This window comes from Raphanus sativus, unplaced genomic scaffold, assembly GCF_000801105.2.
Source record: "Raphanus sativus cultivar WK10039 unplaced genomic scaffold, ASM80110v3 Scaffold0092, whole genome shotgun sequence".
Lineage (NCBI taxonomy): Eukaryota > Viridiplantae > Streptophyta > Magnoliopsida > Brassicales > Brassicaceae > Raphanus > Raphanus sativus.
Window position 1 is genome coordinate 54,534 of NW_026615413.1, and position 14,224 is coordinate 68,757.

Consider the following 14,224-nt stretch of genomic DNA (forward strand, 5'->3'; position numbering starts at 1 on the left):
AAAAACTGTGTTTATAGATTTGATGTTCATTTTTGATGAATTTTTTGTAGAATATCATTTAAATGTTGTGTATACATGGGTATTATTAAAAAGTAAGAATTGATGAAAGTTTTGAAAGATTAAAATAATTTTAAAAACTGTATTTATAGATTTTAAGTATATTTTATGTTCGTTTTTGATATTTTTTCTGCTGGAATACTATTAAAAAGAAGTGTATGGATTTCTGCTAGTGTAAAAAAAAGATTGGATGTAAATTTTAAGAGATTAAAATGATTTTGAAAACTGTGTCTATTGGTTTATGATATATTTTTTGCAACGGATTATTCTCAATTGGTGAAGATGGTTTCGGAACCTGAAGAATAACTAGCCTTTGCAAGTTATCTAGAAGAAATAAGGAGTCTGAAGAGAAGTTTCACATCTTCGGAGGTTATCTATGCACCACGGACACAAAATAAAAAGGCGGACAGGCTAGCACGCAGTGCAAGAAAGCAATTGTCTTTTGTTGTTCACATGGATGTGATCCCTCCAACATGGTTTAGAGAGTCTATATGAGTCTGTAATATGGTCGACAAAAAAAAGACAAGATATATTTTTGTTTGCTTTTGATGATTTTTTGTGTGTAATTAAACTAATATGAATTATATATCATGGATAAGGCAAAATCCGAAAAAATCGGACTAACATGTGATTAGTTACTGCAAAGATAATTTCTGGGTATTACTAAGATTACTCGTCTTACTAAGAACAAATGGTATTACTGATATTAAAAATGTACCCTGCTCCTCGTATGTCTGATTGGGTTATACCAGAAAAAGTTAGAGCAATGAAAATACTTCCTCCAGAATTTGAAGTCAAGAAAGGAAAAGCGCAACAAACAATTACTAAGTGTTATTTGAACTACTAATATAACTAGTATTACTAAGTGTTATTTGAACTACTAGTATTACTAGTTTTACTATGTGTTATTTGAACTACTAGTATTACTTGTTTTACTAAGTGTTATTTGGACTATATATATATTAGTGGGACTATTTATGTTTAGTATGTAGAATCAATAATATTTCATGGTTATTATCAATTAATAGACTATTTACTTAATAATTATGTATATTAAAACTATTTTTGATGATTATTTCAATTGTTTAAGTAAAACCTATGTAATTTCCCAAAAAATTCCCTTAACTTTCATTGTTAGTATGTGAATGGTTAGACTATACTAAGGAAAATCTAAAGAAATACGTATTTCCAGCATATTTTCGCTGAAAATGTCTTCTTTAATGATAAATATAGTGTAAAAGCATTTGTTTTACTACGTGAAAATTACCAAAAATTTACTATGTGCAAGGTAGTATTACTAAGTCCTTGAAGATTACCAAAAATTACTAAATGTAATTAGAATACTATATTTATGTATATAACGGCTGCACGATTTACATGTGCACTTTTCATCCATGCATGTTTATATTTATGTATGTAACAGCTAAACATTTTTCATGAGTATTTTAAATTATTTGTTTTAACATGTGCTATGCATGCACATTCTAAATGAGTACTTTTAATATTTACTGACAAACAAAATATGTTTCTAGAAAAAAAAGATTTTTAATATTTATAAAAAAATAAAAACCTATATTTTTTAAAAGTATAAATATCAAATTATAGTAGTTAAAGAATAAAACTATTATTCTAAATAAATATTCAAAAAATCATAAACTCTGAGATTTTTTATAAAAAAAAATAAAAAACTTATATATATTTTATAAAACGTATAAATATCAAATTATAGTAGTTAAAGAATAAAACTCCACAAATACATATCAAGTATCTTACTTTGGTTTTCCAAACATCACAACAAAATAAAATCAATAATAATTTTTCTCAATAATATCATTTTATACAAAATATCAGTGTACTAATTGATACAAACCATCGAGAAGCTCCCAACGCTTCTCTGGTCCAGGATAAGGATCCATCGAATATAAAATATAAAATGCCCCAAGAAGCTCCCATCCCTTCTTTATCATTCAAACAACATTTTTTGAGTTGCAAACTCTCGAGAGCCGGACAAGACCTCATCAACTTCTCTGGTCCAATACAAGGATCCACCTTTCCACAAGACGAGATTCTCAGCAGGTCTGTAGTCACAACATTTCCCATGGTTTTAATCCCATCAAAGCTACCTTCACAACCACTAAGCTCAAGCTTCACAAGTCTCTTACACCATGTTGCTAATATCGTTAAAGTGAAACGCAGAGACTCCCTTAGTTTCTATTTATAAATGAAGAACACACAAACAGTCAATGCAATGCAAGATCCAAAGATTAAATAAAGATCTAAGGCTTGTTCTTACACAACTTAATTGGCTTATGACTATCAGACTTGCAGTGTGATGATCTAAAACAAAAAGATTTTGTTACCTACAAGTGAGGCGTACCAAGTGTCAACAACAAGGAGATATCATCGTCTCCGTATTCTTCCATGTAAACTCGAGCAAGCCATAATGTCAAAGACAATACCTGACCTGTAAGTGATGCAAAACTACTGTGTTTCATGGTCAAAGAAATTCTTAACTGATCAAAAAACACAAAGCCAACAAATTTTATTCTATCGAGTTTGTCCAAATATACACATTATCAGACTTGCCTTGGGCTAACTCATTGGCTTCACAGAGAGACATCATCAATTCTTTTTCAAATACCTGATCATCCATAAAAAAACCAGACTCCTCATTTGAAACTAGCACACAAACAAGGGATGAACTCATAAAGCAATTCATATCAATCAAGAACAGGACAAGGGCGTACGGCAGTAGGCTGGATCAACTAAACCAGCCGCATTTCAAAACCAACACAATGAAGACAAATTGATGGCGTCGAAAGAAGCAATTGGGTCTTTGATCTCGTCGCAGAGGGAGAAATCAGGATCGCCGTGACTCTGTATTCCTGGAGCTGAAGATCCGAAGATGAGATCAGAGAGATGAGCGCTTTGGTTTTGGTGATTTTGATGCTATTCTCAGGTTTGTTCTTGAATAAGAGCCTGATCTCCATGGAAGCTTCTGCTCGTCGATGGAAGCAGAGGCGCATGAGAGGAGGAGGTGGCAGCTCTAGGAAGAAGCGGAGTTATGGAGATTTGAAAACAGCAAACGGAGAATCAAGCTCGCCCTTTTTGAGATCGTTTTTGTCGCACGAGAGAGAAGGGAGAAAGTGTCGTAGAAAAAAAAAATAAACAGAACAAAACGCAGCGTTTAGGGATTATGTCTAAGAGGATCCGGGTTTGACCCGATTGGGATTGGGTTGGTTGGGTAACTTAGGTTGGATCATGTAGTTTAGTGATTTCATTAAGGGCATTCGAGTCTTTACGCACCCTGAACCCACATTTACTATTTTAAAATAATAAATATTAAATAATATTTTAATAAGGGGATAAATGGAAATTTTTGAAAAGTGGGAGGGGTATATGGAGTTAGTCTCCGTTTCTTCCTCAATTCACTCATCGCATAACTTTCATCAGTAATGGGTATGACAATTAATTCCCCCAACTATCTCAACTTCAATTTGGTTTCTTCATATTCTCTGCTAAACGATGTTAGTGTATAAATATTGCTTCAGGGTTCTGAGGTATATCACAGTTTTTCATCTCCCAATTTCACGATACATCTCCTAATTTAAGCTTCTTGCTATGGCAAATTCTCAATTTCAACTTTCCTGGCCGATATTAGCAGTTTGTGATGACCCGTCATCTTCGCTTCTGTGAGTTTCACAATGTCAAGAAAGGAGGGGATTTGATAGGGGTTGACAAGGTCTTGCTTGACGACAAGGTACTGATTATCTACCTAATAACCTTTAATCTGCTGTTGCTTCCAAAATCACCTACTTCAATAACCCTAAATTCAACATTCTTTTTAAATTGGCAGTCACACTATAATTTGAGGATCCATCACCGCAAATAGTTTAATCACTTTCAAGAATTATTGAGTGAAGGAACGGTGTACGAAAACACGTACATGTTGCTAGAGGCAATAGCCCCTTCAAGTTTCCAGCGCTACGGTCTGCATAGGATTCACTAAACACACCAAATTTGTCATCAAGGATTTATACAGGTAGCAAATTTACAAATAACTCTTTGGAGTGAGAAACTGTCTGAGAGAGAAAGAGGGTAAGATGGAGAAAACTTTGGTTGATGTTGTGCCTCTGAGGACTGGTTAGATGATTATACAGGATATGTCGATTCTTGGAATACTTAAGTAACACAAGCTTCTGATCGTGCAGCACTATGTGCCTGTCAAGTTCTTTCTTTTGTTTAAGGTGAACATCATTGGAGGTGCAGAGATGTATAAGTTCATCAAAGAGACTACTAATCACCACAGGGTGAAGCTCATAGATTTTGAATGTGGTCTGGTGGTTACGTTAATGTTTGTCTTTATATTTCTAAATATCGGTACTCTGTCTTGGATGATGGCTTAAAGGTTCTGATCTGTCTTTTCGCTTAATGAACTCTAGAGTCTAGAGACATTCAATAATTTACTGCTTCAGTTATAAGTGTTTACTGTTTTGCGTTACATTTTGATTTTTCTTTTTGCACGCAGGTGACTTGTCCAAAATAAGATCTATAGGTAATGCACACCACATGATTCGAAGCTCTCTTTATAATTCTGGCTTACTCATAGCTATCTCGCTATGTTTTCTGCTAGCAGCATACCTATATATATAATTTATGATTAATGTCACTGAGAAGCATCAGGGAAGGAAACCTTGCTCCGACAATATTGGATTGAAAAAAAATCCATAGATATGCAAGCTCATGAATTTCATTCTAATCAAATGGTAGCAACTGCTAGAGAATTATCCATTTATCTCCAAGCCTGCACGTATTGATTTAGTTATTCATACACACGTAACAAAAAAATCCAATTTACAAGTTTGTTACAATGCGTATAATGTTTTTTCCTAAATCTACACATCACTACTTTTTAATATAACACATCTTCCCATAAAAATCATTAATAAGTTGGAAGGAAATATCTGGGGATAAAATCATGAAGAGTGAAGACTATATAGAAAAGCTCCAAAAGAATAGAAAATATTACATTTCAAAAAAAAAAAAAAATTTATTTTCAAATAACTTTTTTACTTTGGGATGAAAGTCAAAAATTAAAACATTCATTAACTTCACATTTAGTTTTAGTATCTATTAAGTCGCCTCTTTCTCTCCACAACAAAATATTGAACAAGTTAAAGTTACAATTTACATACAAAAATATTTCTCGAACCGATAAAAATATTTAGCTTTATCAGATCAAATAGTTATAAACAATTAAAATATTGCAGTAGGTAAATAAAATTAATTGAAAAGTACATCTGAAACATTAGTAAAATTTATAAGAACAATAATTCAGTGTTCAATTATTTTAAAAACATAAATCAACAACATATATATTTTAAGTCATAGAATATCTATTTTCATTATTATTAATGTTTGCATTCTAATAATTTAAACTTTATTTTATAATTACATATTTTTTTCAAAACGATAAATATACATTATATATAATAGATTAAATGAAACTAAAAATTATATAAGAAAACCCGGGCGTAGCCCGGGGAAACCACTAGTTGCATATATAAACCAGCCGTAAAAGAAAAGTAATTCAGCCACAACATAAATTAAAACTCGCCAAAAACTCGAAAAAAATGCACCAGAGAAGATGATTTCGGGCGATTGCAGCGAAAAAAATTCGTAGAAATAATTGGAGACGACGATATCGGAGAAGACAAGACAGAAAGTTAGTTCAAAGAAGAGGGAGTAAACACAATGTCGACAACGATTTTAGGGCGATTAAGGTTCTTTTTTAGTTCTTCGACGAAGTTGTGTTGTGTTGTTGTGTTTTTTTTAATGTTATGTAATTAAAGAGATGATTAATTGTTCTCTATTGCTGATGTGGATATTTAATTAGTGAGCAATTCTTCTCATACCCCTATATCTTACTCCTCAATCTCTATTACTCCTCAATCTCCTCAATCTTATATCTAACGAAAAATCATAAAATTAAATCGGAAACGTGAATATTTTTTATTTGATTTATAGAATTTGATAAAAATATTTCCAAAATAAAAAAAAAAACTGTTTTTTCATATTTTCACGAAAATCATTAAAATAGGGTTAAAAACGTTTTTAAAATATTTTTGCCCATAGGTTCACTAATCCATGAGGGGGGGGTTAGGGTTTAGTTTTGAAGAGGAGAAAGATTTGATTAGGGATTTAGTGTTTTGATCAAAAATAGAATTATGAAAAGGGATATAGAAGACTAAAGAAGACCATAGGAGATTGTGTAGAGAATTAGGGGTATAGGAAAAGTTGACTCTAATTAGTTATGTAGATTTAATGCTTAAAATAATTTATGTTACTCTAGTCATAAACCAATTTTGGGCAAAATGATCTTTTTCAGCTTCGAAAATAAGAAATGTGTTAGTCCAGCAAAGTGTCTCCCTAGAATAAAATAAAGACAAAACTGTCTTGGAGAGTAACTCTCCTTAAATCCTCTTCATCATAAATATTACTAACTTGTAAGCTTTTTGGTAGATACTTTACGTTGAATAATGCACACAAGACACATCAATTAATTAAGAATTACCCTACACGGAATACATCCAAAAAGAACAGAAAAACGCACGTGGCAGATGGACATACAAAGAAAACAGAGGCAGTCTGTGGTCATCGGTCAGTAACAATGCTCTGAGCCATCAGAACTATCTCCATCGTCTTCAAGTGCAGCTGCTTCACCCCATCCTCCTCTCCCCAAGGGCTGAAGAACGATGACCTTACCGTTACTGAGCCCAACAGAGATCTGGCTCGGATGTGATGGATGAGCGGCTACAACAGCCGGATAAACCACGACCCTGTGTCAATCCCAGTTTGATCACATGATTTCAGACTCTTTTTTTTTAGATCAAATACAAGAAACGTGTGCAGGTAAGGAAAATGTACCTGATGTTGCTGGGGATGGGTTGAGTAAAAGCAGTCAGATTGATTCGACATTTTATCACAAATGTCTCGGAGTCGAGAATTTTTATAGACTCACTTCTAAAGCCAACATAGATGATCTCACCATCAGAAGAATATGTAGCACAAGTTATTGCGGCTTCAGATTCATCAGGAACCCACTGCATAGCATTTTATTCGATAAGATAACTAGATGCAAGGGGGAATATCATCAGAGAAAGTGTTTGCTTTTTACCTGCCTAAGGCAATCTAGAGTTGGAGCTGCGTGTCTACTTATCCACTTATCTTGGACAACGAGTAGCTCGACTTGATACGGGTCAAACTGGATTTGCGTTACTAGAGAGGACTTATTGTTAAGCCGGGTGCAAAAGTTTTGAATAGAGTCAATACTTGTTAGCTTTACCCAGCTTTTTGAGCTCCAAACACAAAGCTGGAGAAAACAAAAACAATTTAGGAAAATCCTGAAAACAGCATTGTTGTACAGACGCATGTACAAACCTTTCCATCAGCTCCTGATGAGACGAGGACATTAAAACAGCGGGAAAATGCTAAGCAGGTTATTCTCTGATCATGGCCGTCCAACTTTTCTTTGATCTAACACATTTTACGAATTCATATTAATATATTCTTTTTGCACTAGACAAACTAAGACAAGGGTTTACCTTTCTAGAGGATAAACAATGGATGAGGATAGAGCCATCATCTAGTCCAACGGCAAGTAAATCACCAGGAATAAATATAAAATGCGTAGCCGTAGGTTTACTAGGACTTCCAAAAGCAGCTACCCTCTGCAGTTTTTATGCAACTCAGTATCATTTGATGATCTTGACACAGAAAAAAAAGCAGGACATGAAAGCTTATAACAGTCCAATGCTTATTACCTCAAAACTCTTCAGATCAAAAACTGCTATTTTTGCTCCTGAAGTAGAGAAAAGATAGGAGCCCTTGATCGCAAAGCAAGACGTTGAATCTTCAACAGAGGCGGCTATTTCGTTTTTCATAGTTTCCCCACTCATAGGTTGATGTAATCGTGGCTTCGGAAATACATCTTCCTTCAATATTCGAGGAGCATGCCATTAATAGAAAGTTTGAAAAAAAAACAAGTAGATAGGGTAAGTAGTCATGACATCAGCGCTAAAATATAGGAGAGACAAATTTGGCATCTGAGTCAAAACCTTGCAGAAATCATTTTGGCCAATAGACCACGTCCAGAGTTTATGTGTGGCGTCATCTGCCAAAGCCAGAATGTAATCTCCAGAAGGGGAATATGTCAAACATGCAATCTAGCAAAACCAACAAATACCAATGTGATCCCAGTGGTTGAAGATATAAACGACAAATTTGACTAACATACATCAACAAACACCATCGCTATTCAACAGATAATTTTACTCTAAACAATGTAAAGTTTCTTTTTTTTTGTTTTCCTTCTAATAGATAGACCAATTAAAGGTGAGAATGGAAGTCTGATAAGATTCTGGAGAAAGTAGCCATACCCTTATGTCTGACCAATAATCAGGAAGAACTAGTGTACTGCACTCGGATGGATGATTGATTTCGTTAAGTTTGCAGTTACCAACCTTCGTTCTTGGCCCCGTTCTGTTGAATTTGTTTTTAAGAGAGGATGATGGTTCGCCACAAAGGTACTGTACTACTGGGATATGTTCCAGAGACTGAGAATTGTTGCATGAATGAGGTCTCCACCAGTCCATACTGCATGCATGAGGTGAAGACAATCAAGACTAGAAGAAAGGAATAGGAAGAACTAGAAAGCAACCCATTTTTTGGCAGCCTTACGTCTGCTTCATCAGTTTTAAAAGTCTTGATTTTTTCATCTCAGGAAAGCTGAGTTTATCTTTCAGTGCTGGATTCTTCTTGGCTAGCATGGCAACAGACGCTTGTAGTTTTGTCTTCTGCGACGTGTTATCAAGAGATCCAGATGTGGTTGTAGCCTCCCTACAGAAGAAAAAAAAATTTTCATCAGAGTGAAACCTAAGTCTAGGATTGCTCAAGCATCTTTTTTACAAGGAAATAAAACAAATCTAAACGAACCATGATGTGGACAGTTTCTGAAGTTCAAGAAACATGGCCTTTGAGTATTTATTAGCGTGTTTGTCTGTAAAAGCTGCCAGGTACTCTTCAGCCTTTCCCATTTCACCGAGCTTCATCACTTCAGCCAAATAATTTATGTTGAAGAAGACTTCGCTTTCCTGCTCTAATCTTCGGAAAGAAAACCTTGTCAACATTAATAAGAAAAGATAAATAAAATCCAGAATCACATATCTTTCCAGAGGTTTTACCTATGCAAAGTGTTCTTGTACTTTGCTTCATGGAGAAATTGAAGGATTAAGATAATGAGATCTTCCTACAAGAAACGCACTGATCAGAAACAAAAAAAAAAGACTAATGAATGCAAAATATAAATTGCATTTTCAAATAAGCTGATAGGAAAACAATTTACAAATATTTCACCTTGGAACCTCCCATTCTCCCACTAGAATTTGGACAAATGAGGGAGATAAGGGACAGCAGTGCGGATTTATTCAAATTCGGAAAAACAAGTTTGCCACATAAAGAAGGGTTTCTTTCTGCTAGCTTGCGGAGTTCAACACACAAACTAGCTCTAACCAATGCTTTATCCACGCTCCCAGTTTTCTCAGGAATTCTATAAACAATTCAACCACCAAAAGAAAAAACTCAATGACAGATCTGTTGCATTAAGGAAAATTGTTACAAGGCTACTTAATATTAGTATTAATCCTTGCCTTATATCTTCAACAGCAATCACGTTAACCAAATCCTCAAAGCCATCATCTTTGAAAACAGGAATCCGTCTCAAATCCTTGGAGAAAGTGTTCACAGATTCAGAGCCACCACTGAATAAGAAAACAAACATGTTTTTTCTTAGGTTATATAGACAAAAAGTGTTTAGCTTTCTGAGATACAAAAACATGACAAAGAAACATGTTTTTTATTTCTGTGCCCTCACAAGAAAATCTACTAAAGGTATGAATTAGAAAAAAAAAATCTTTCTTTTATAAATTCCTTCTACCAGAGAGCATTTTATCAACAGAACTGGCAAAAAAAGAGAGTAGGGATTAAGCTTTGCCTATGAGCTGCTTCAGAAAACTTCCACTTGTACAAGTCAACGAACATCTTCCTTGAGAAAGTATTAGCATCTGGACTAGTGAATGCTGAAAGGTAGTCCTCTGCGTCTCTCCAGTTACCATTGGTGATAAAACAAGAAAAGTAGCTATAATCAAAGAAAACCCCCGAATCCTGCTCCAGTCTATAACAGAAACAAACAGAACATAAATCAAACTGTAACCGTAAGTGAGAAACGCCCAAAATCAGAGGGAGACCGTACAAGTGTAAGCTTTTCAAATAGCCCTCTTCGTGAAGGAACTGTAAGATGAGGAAGATGAGATTCTTTCGATTCGTCTCGTCTATGATCATCGTTGAATCACTCATAAGAAACAAACAAGCTTTGAGTTTCTCAATCTTAGCTCCAGAGGAAATCTAGGGTTCAGACTCTGAAGTTCAGAGAGAGAGAGAGAGAGAGAGAGAGAGAGAGAGAGAGAGAGAGAGCGGACAAAACGGTGAATAGAGAATCGCAATTCCCAATTGTCTCGAGATCGGAGACGAATGAAAAGTTTGCAAGTCAGTAAAAGCTTGTCGTCGTCTTCGTTTACTCCGCTTGTGAAGTTCAGTTTAGGGGAAGAAATGAAAGAAGCCGAAATTAAGGGCTCTGATCAGTTCACTTACTTATCATATCACCTTTGACATTTACCATCAAAGGCAAGGAAAACGACTATTTTCAGTCTAACTGCAAACTCTACGTGTGTCATAATCCGGACTGGTTTGCTCGTAGCAGTAGACCTAGTGGACTCTGTCGATCGATGTGGAGGTTTGAACATCGATCGATAGTTATCTTTCCATGTCGATCGATGACTATCGTCTGGTGTCGGACAACACCAGTGAAAACTGCCGATACTCATGGAGCTCTCTACTTCAAAATCTCTCTCTTGAAGTTTCTCATGCTTAACCACTTGCCAGAAATCATCTATTGTGATGGCATTCACGTGGTGTCTCATAATCTCTTCATATCTCCCTTTGTCTAAAGCTTCTTGCCTCATAATAGACTCTCTTGTTTGAATCACATGTGTCTCCAACTTCTTCACATGAGTGCTCATGGTGTCAAACTTTGCATTTAGGCTGTTGTAGGCAGAATCTATCTTTCCATTGAAATCCACAGTAAGCCTCTGTTGACCTTCTAGGACTGACTCAAGCATTGCTTCAATTTTGCTTTCCTGTATAGATGGTGGTGGATTCTAGTAGAAAGAATTGTTGAGATTCTTGTTGGTGTTGTAGTTGTTGTTGTTGAAGGGTTTCTGATATTGTGAATTCTGATTGTATTTGCTTCTCTGATTGTTGCCATAGAAGTTTATGTTTCCACTTTGGTTTCTAGACCTCTGAAATCCTCCTATGTAATTCACTTTTTCCTCTTCATATCTCTCCTCATCAGTCTCTATAGCTTTTACATCTTCTGAAAAGCTAACTTGCTTCCTAAGAAGCTTGTTAACACTGTCCAGTTTGGCTCTCACATCGTCCATCTGCTCATTTCTAAGGGCATTGGCCGATATCTTCCTTTCATAATCAGTGCTCTTGGTGCTGTTGCTAGTTGCCAAGTTCTCTATAAGTCTCACAGCCTCTTCTGGATTCCTTGTGTTGAAGTTTCCTTCACTAGCAGTGTCTAGAGCTGTCTGATAGGTCAGACCTAAACCTCTAAAGAAAGTGCTAAGCAGCTGCACTTCGCTGAATCCGTGGTGTGGAAAATCTCTCTGATAAGACTTGAAACGAACCCAACAATGTCTGAAAGTCTTTGTAGGCTTCTATTTGAATGCATCAATTTTGCTCCTCAAATCCTCTGCACGCGCCTCATCTAAGAAATTAATCAAGAATGCGTTCTTGATGTCATCCCAAGATGTAAGAGATCCTGGTGGTATTTGCTTAAGCCATTGCAAAGCTTCTCCAGCAAGAGAGTACTTGAAGAGCTTGCAAAGTAGGTAGTCAGCTGGAACTCCATTGGCTTTGATAGCAGATATGAGATCCTCGTACCTCTCTAGATGGTCCATAGGATGCTCATGGGATGCCCCACTGTAGGATGTCTGTCCCACAAGTGTGTAGTACTGAGGCTTCACCTCGAAATCAGCCCTCTATATGTCTGGAGGACGGATGGCAGATCTCTTGGCGTAGTATTGATCTGGACGGTTGTAGTCAGCCAATGATCTGTTTCGGATGGCTTCTTATGCAGCTTGAGCAGCGACTGCAGTAGCCTCAGCGGCTGCAGCAGCCTTAGCTTCTGGATCAGGGATTGCAGCCCCCTGATCATTTATTCTCTAACATGCTGCATTACGCAGGTGACCTTCTTGGTCACGCAGTTTACCATTGTCGTCTCGCATGAGTATCAAAGTTGCGACCATGTTATGTGGCTCAGTATCGATCGATGTGCGGTATGTGATATCGGTCGATGTCGGATGAGTGATGTTGGTCGTCGGATACTGAAAAGTACCGGTTGATGTAGATAGAAGGGTATCGGTCGATGTTAGATGTATGAGATCGGTCGATGTTAGTGAGCTAGTATCGGTCGACAGTATCTGAGACTCGGTAGACGGTTGTTGATAAAAATCGGTCGACTCACAAGCGGGTGTATCGATCGATTTGGAACAAATCTGTTTGCGGATTGATCGTTTTAAAGCAGCTGAATCAAAAGAAAAAAAAATTATTCTTGTTGCTTCTGGTTATGCTGGACATGCACCTGAAAAGTCAAGAAAATAATTTTTTTTATCAGTTTATAGTAGTAAAAAATAAAACCTAGACTTAAACAAAATCTAATGGCAATCAAAGCTCCCCCGCAACGGCGCCAAATTTGATACGTGCTCAAATTACCTAGAGCAACTTTACTCTCATCAAAAGAGGTAAAGTTGTTTCATTCAAAAAAAAAGAGGTAAAGTTGTAGTACTTAGGGATCGAATCCACAAGGAGCTGGAGCACATACTAGATCTTATTGTAACTAAGCTAGGTTGAAGATATCAAAGTAGTAAATAGCAATTTAAACTTAAAAATGTGAACAAGACAATTGCTTAATTGATTGATTAGGGGGTTTAACAGATATGATGAAGGCGTTAGACTTAGGATTTCTATTCAGGTTATGAGGATTATAATGATATGAATGCTTATGTGAGATGCTTTCATGATATTAAAGAACCCAACGGTAACAATAATCGTACCACTATCGTTTTTTGGGTTATCTATTACTAGATCCAATGATTCACTACACGCACATGTCATAATCAGGAAGGCATCGATCGATGTTCTGTCGAATGTATCGATCTACATAGCCTTGCGTCAATCGATCGATATCTCTATAGTAGTATCGATCGATGCACCTCTAGTAAGCTTTAAGCGCGGTTTGATAACAGTTAACTAGGAGTATGCTAGACCATGATGTCGCTTGCGCCTAGCAAACCCTAGCTTAGATAAGAAAGATCGAAGGATAACTCCACTATTATCATGTATAGGTTAGCTACTCCTACACAAGCATTAAGAACAATCTTCTAAGATGAATATCACAACTCAAGTACTCATAGTTGGGGCTAATCCCTCGAAACTTATTTGAATCCTAAATCTAACAAGGTGTTTACTCAGACATAACTAAGCAAGACATCATAAACATTAAATAAAACTGCATAGAATAGATAGAAGAATAGAATTTAATGGTGTTTAAGAAATCTCTCAATAGTAACTCTCTCTCTCTCTCACAACTTTGTAAAACTCTCTCAACTCACAAAAACGGCTATCTTGCTTCAAATACTTAATCAATGTATAAATAGTAAATATTAGGTTAAAACTCGTCAGGGGCATCTTGATAATTAGATGGAATCTTGGGCTTCAAGTCGGTTGTAACGAAACTGGGCTTCTGCGTGTTTACTATCGATCAATATCATTGAGGGTGTATTGATCGATATGTCTCTCTCCGTGTCGACTTCAAGTGGTCGATATGGTCATCTCGGGTGAAATCTCTAAAGTACTCCAAAATGCTCCAAAATCACCATCTTTTCCTCCAATTGCTCCCGAACCTGTAAATATGCTATCTAGACTCCAAAATGCATTAAATCTATCCTAAAACTCTTATATACCATGACTAAAATCGGATCAAATTCAT

At 36.0% G+C, this 14,224-nt stretch overlaps 1 protein-coding gene and 2 long non-coding RNA genes across 6 annotated transcripts; 1 reads left to right on the forward strand and 2 right to left on the reverse strand.

Annotated features, from left to right (window-relative positions):
* Nucleotides 1-1,846: 1,846 nt before the first annotated feature.
* On the reverse strand, nucleotides 1,847-2,637 carry LOC130501078 (uncharacterized). The gene is made up of 2 exons (XR_008939489.1): nucleotides 2,418-2,637; nucleotides 1,847-2,268 (listed from the first exon to the last, which is right to left on the reverse strand). It is a non-coding gene; the product is annotated as an uncharacterized LOC130501078 (long non-coding RNA).
* A 797-nt stretch (nucleotides 2,638-3,434) lies between these two features.
* On the forward strand, nucleotides 3,435-4,986 carry LOC130501075 (uncharacterized). Of its 3 annotated transcripts, none has more exons than XR_008939482.1 (3): nucleotides 3,435-3,516; nucleotides 3,609-3,817; nucleotides 3,914-4,543. It is a non-coding gene; the product is annotated as an uncharacterized LOC130501075 (long non-coding RNA). The 3 variants fall into 3 exon arrangements; XR_008939484.1 differs by having other exon boundaries at nucleotides 3,479-3,617; nucleotides 3,722-3,817; XR_008939483.1 differs by lacking the exon at nucleotides 3,435-3,516 and adding an exon at nucleotides 4,586-4,986 and having other exon boundaries at nucleotides 3,527-3,817; nucleotides 3,914-4,465.
* Nucleotides 4,987-6,535: 1,549 nt separating this feature from the next.
* On the reverse strand, nucleotides 6,536-10,739 carry LOC108830663 (topless-related protein 4). Of its 2 annotated transcripts, XM_056995974.1 has the most exons (15): nucleotides 10,367-10,737; nucleotides 10,109-10,288; nucleotides 9,765-9,875; nucleotides 9,472-9,664; nucleotides 9,300-9,364; nucleotides 9,052-9,219; nucleotides 8,797-8,955; nucleotides 8,496-8,712; nucleotides 8,175-8,282; nucleotides 7,881-8,051; nucleotides 7,662-7,787; nucleotides 7,498-7,593; nucleotides 7,235-7,429; nucleotides 6,985-7,160; nucleotides 6,536-6,896 (listed from the first exon to the last, which is right to left on the reverse strand). In XM_056995974.1, the coding sequence occupies exons 1-15, from the start codon at nucleotides 10,468-10,470 to the stop codon at nucleotides 6,719-6,721; spliced, it is 2,247 nt and encodes a 748-aa protein (XP_056851954.1). In that variant the 5' UTR covers nucleotides 10,471-10,737; the 3' UTR covers nucleotides 6,536-6,718. The 2 variants fall into 2 exon arrangements, with proteins under 2 accessions (XP_056851954.1, XP_056851955.1); XM_056995975.1 differs by lacking the exon at nucleotides 6,536-6,896 and having other exon boundaries at nucleotides 6,991-7,160; nucleotides 7,239-7,429; nucleotides 10,367-10,739.
* Nucleotides 10,740-14,224: the final 3,485 nt, after the last annotated feature.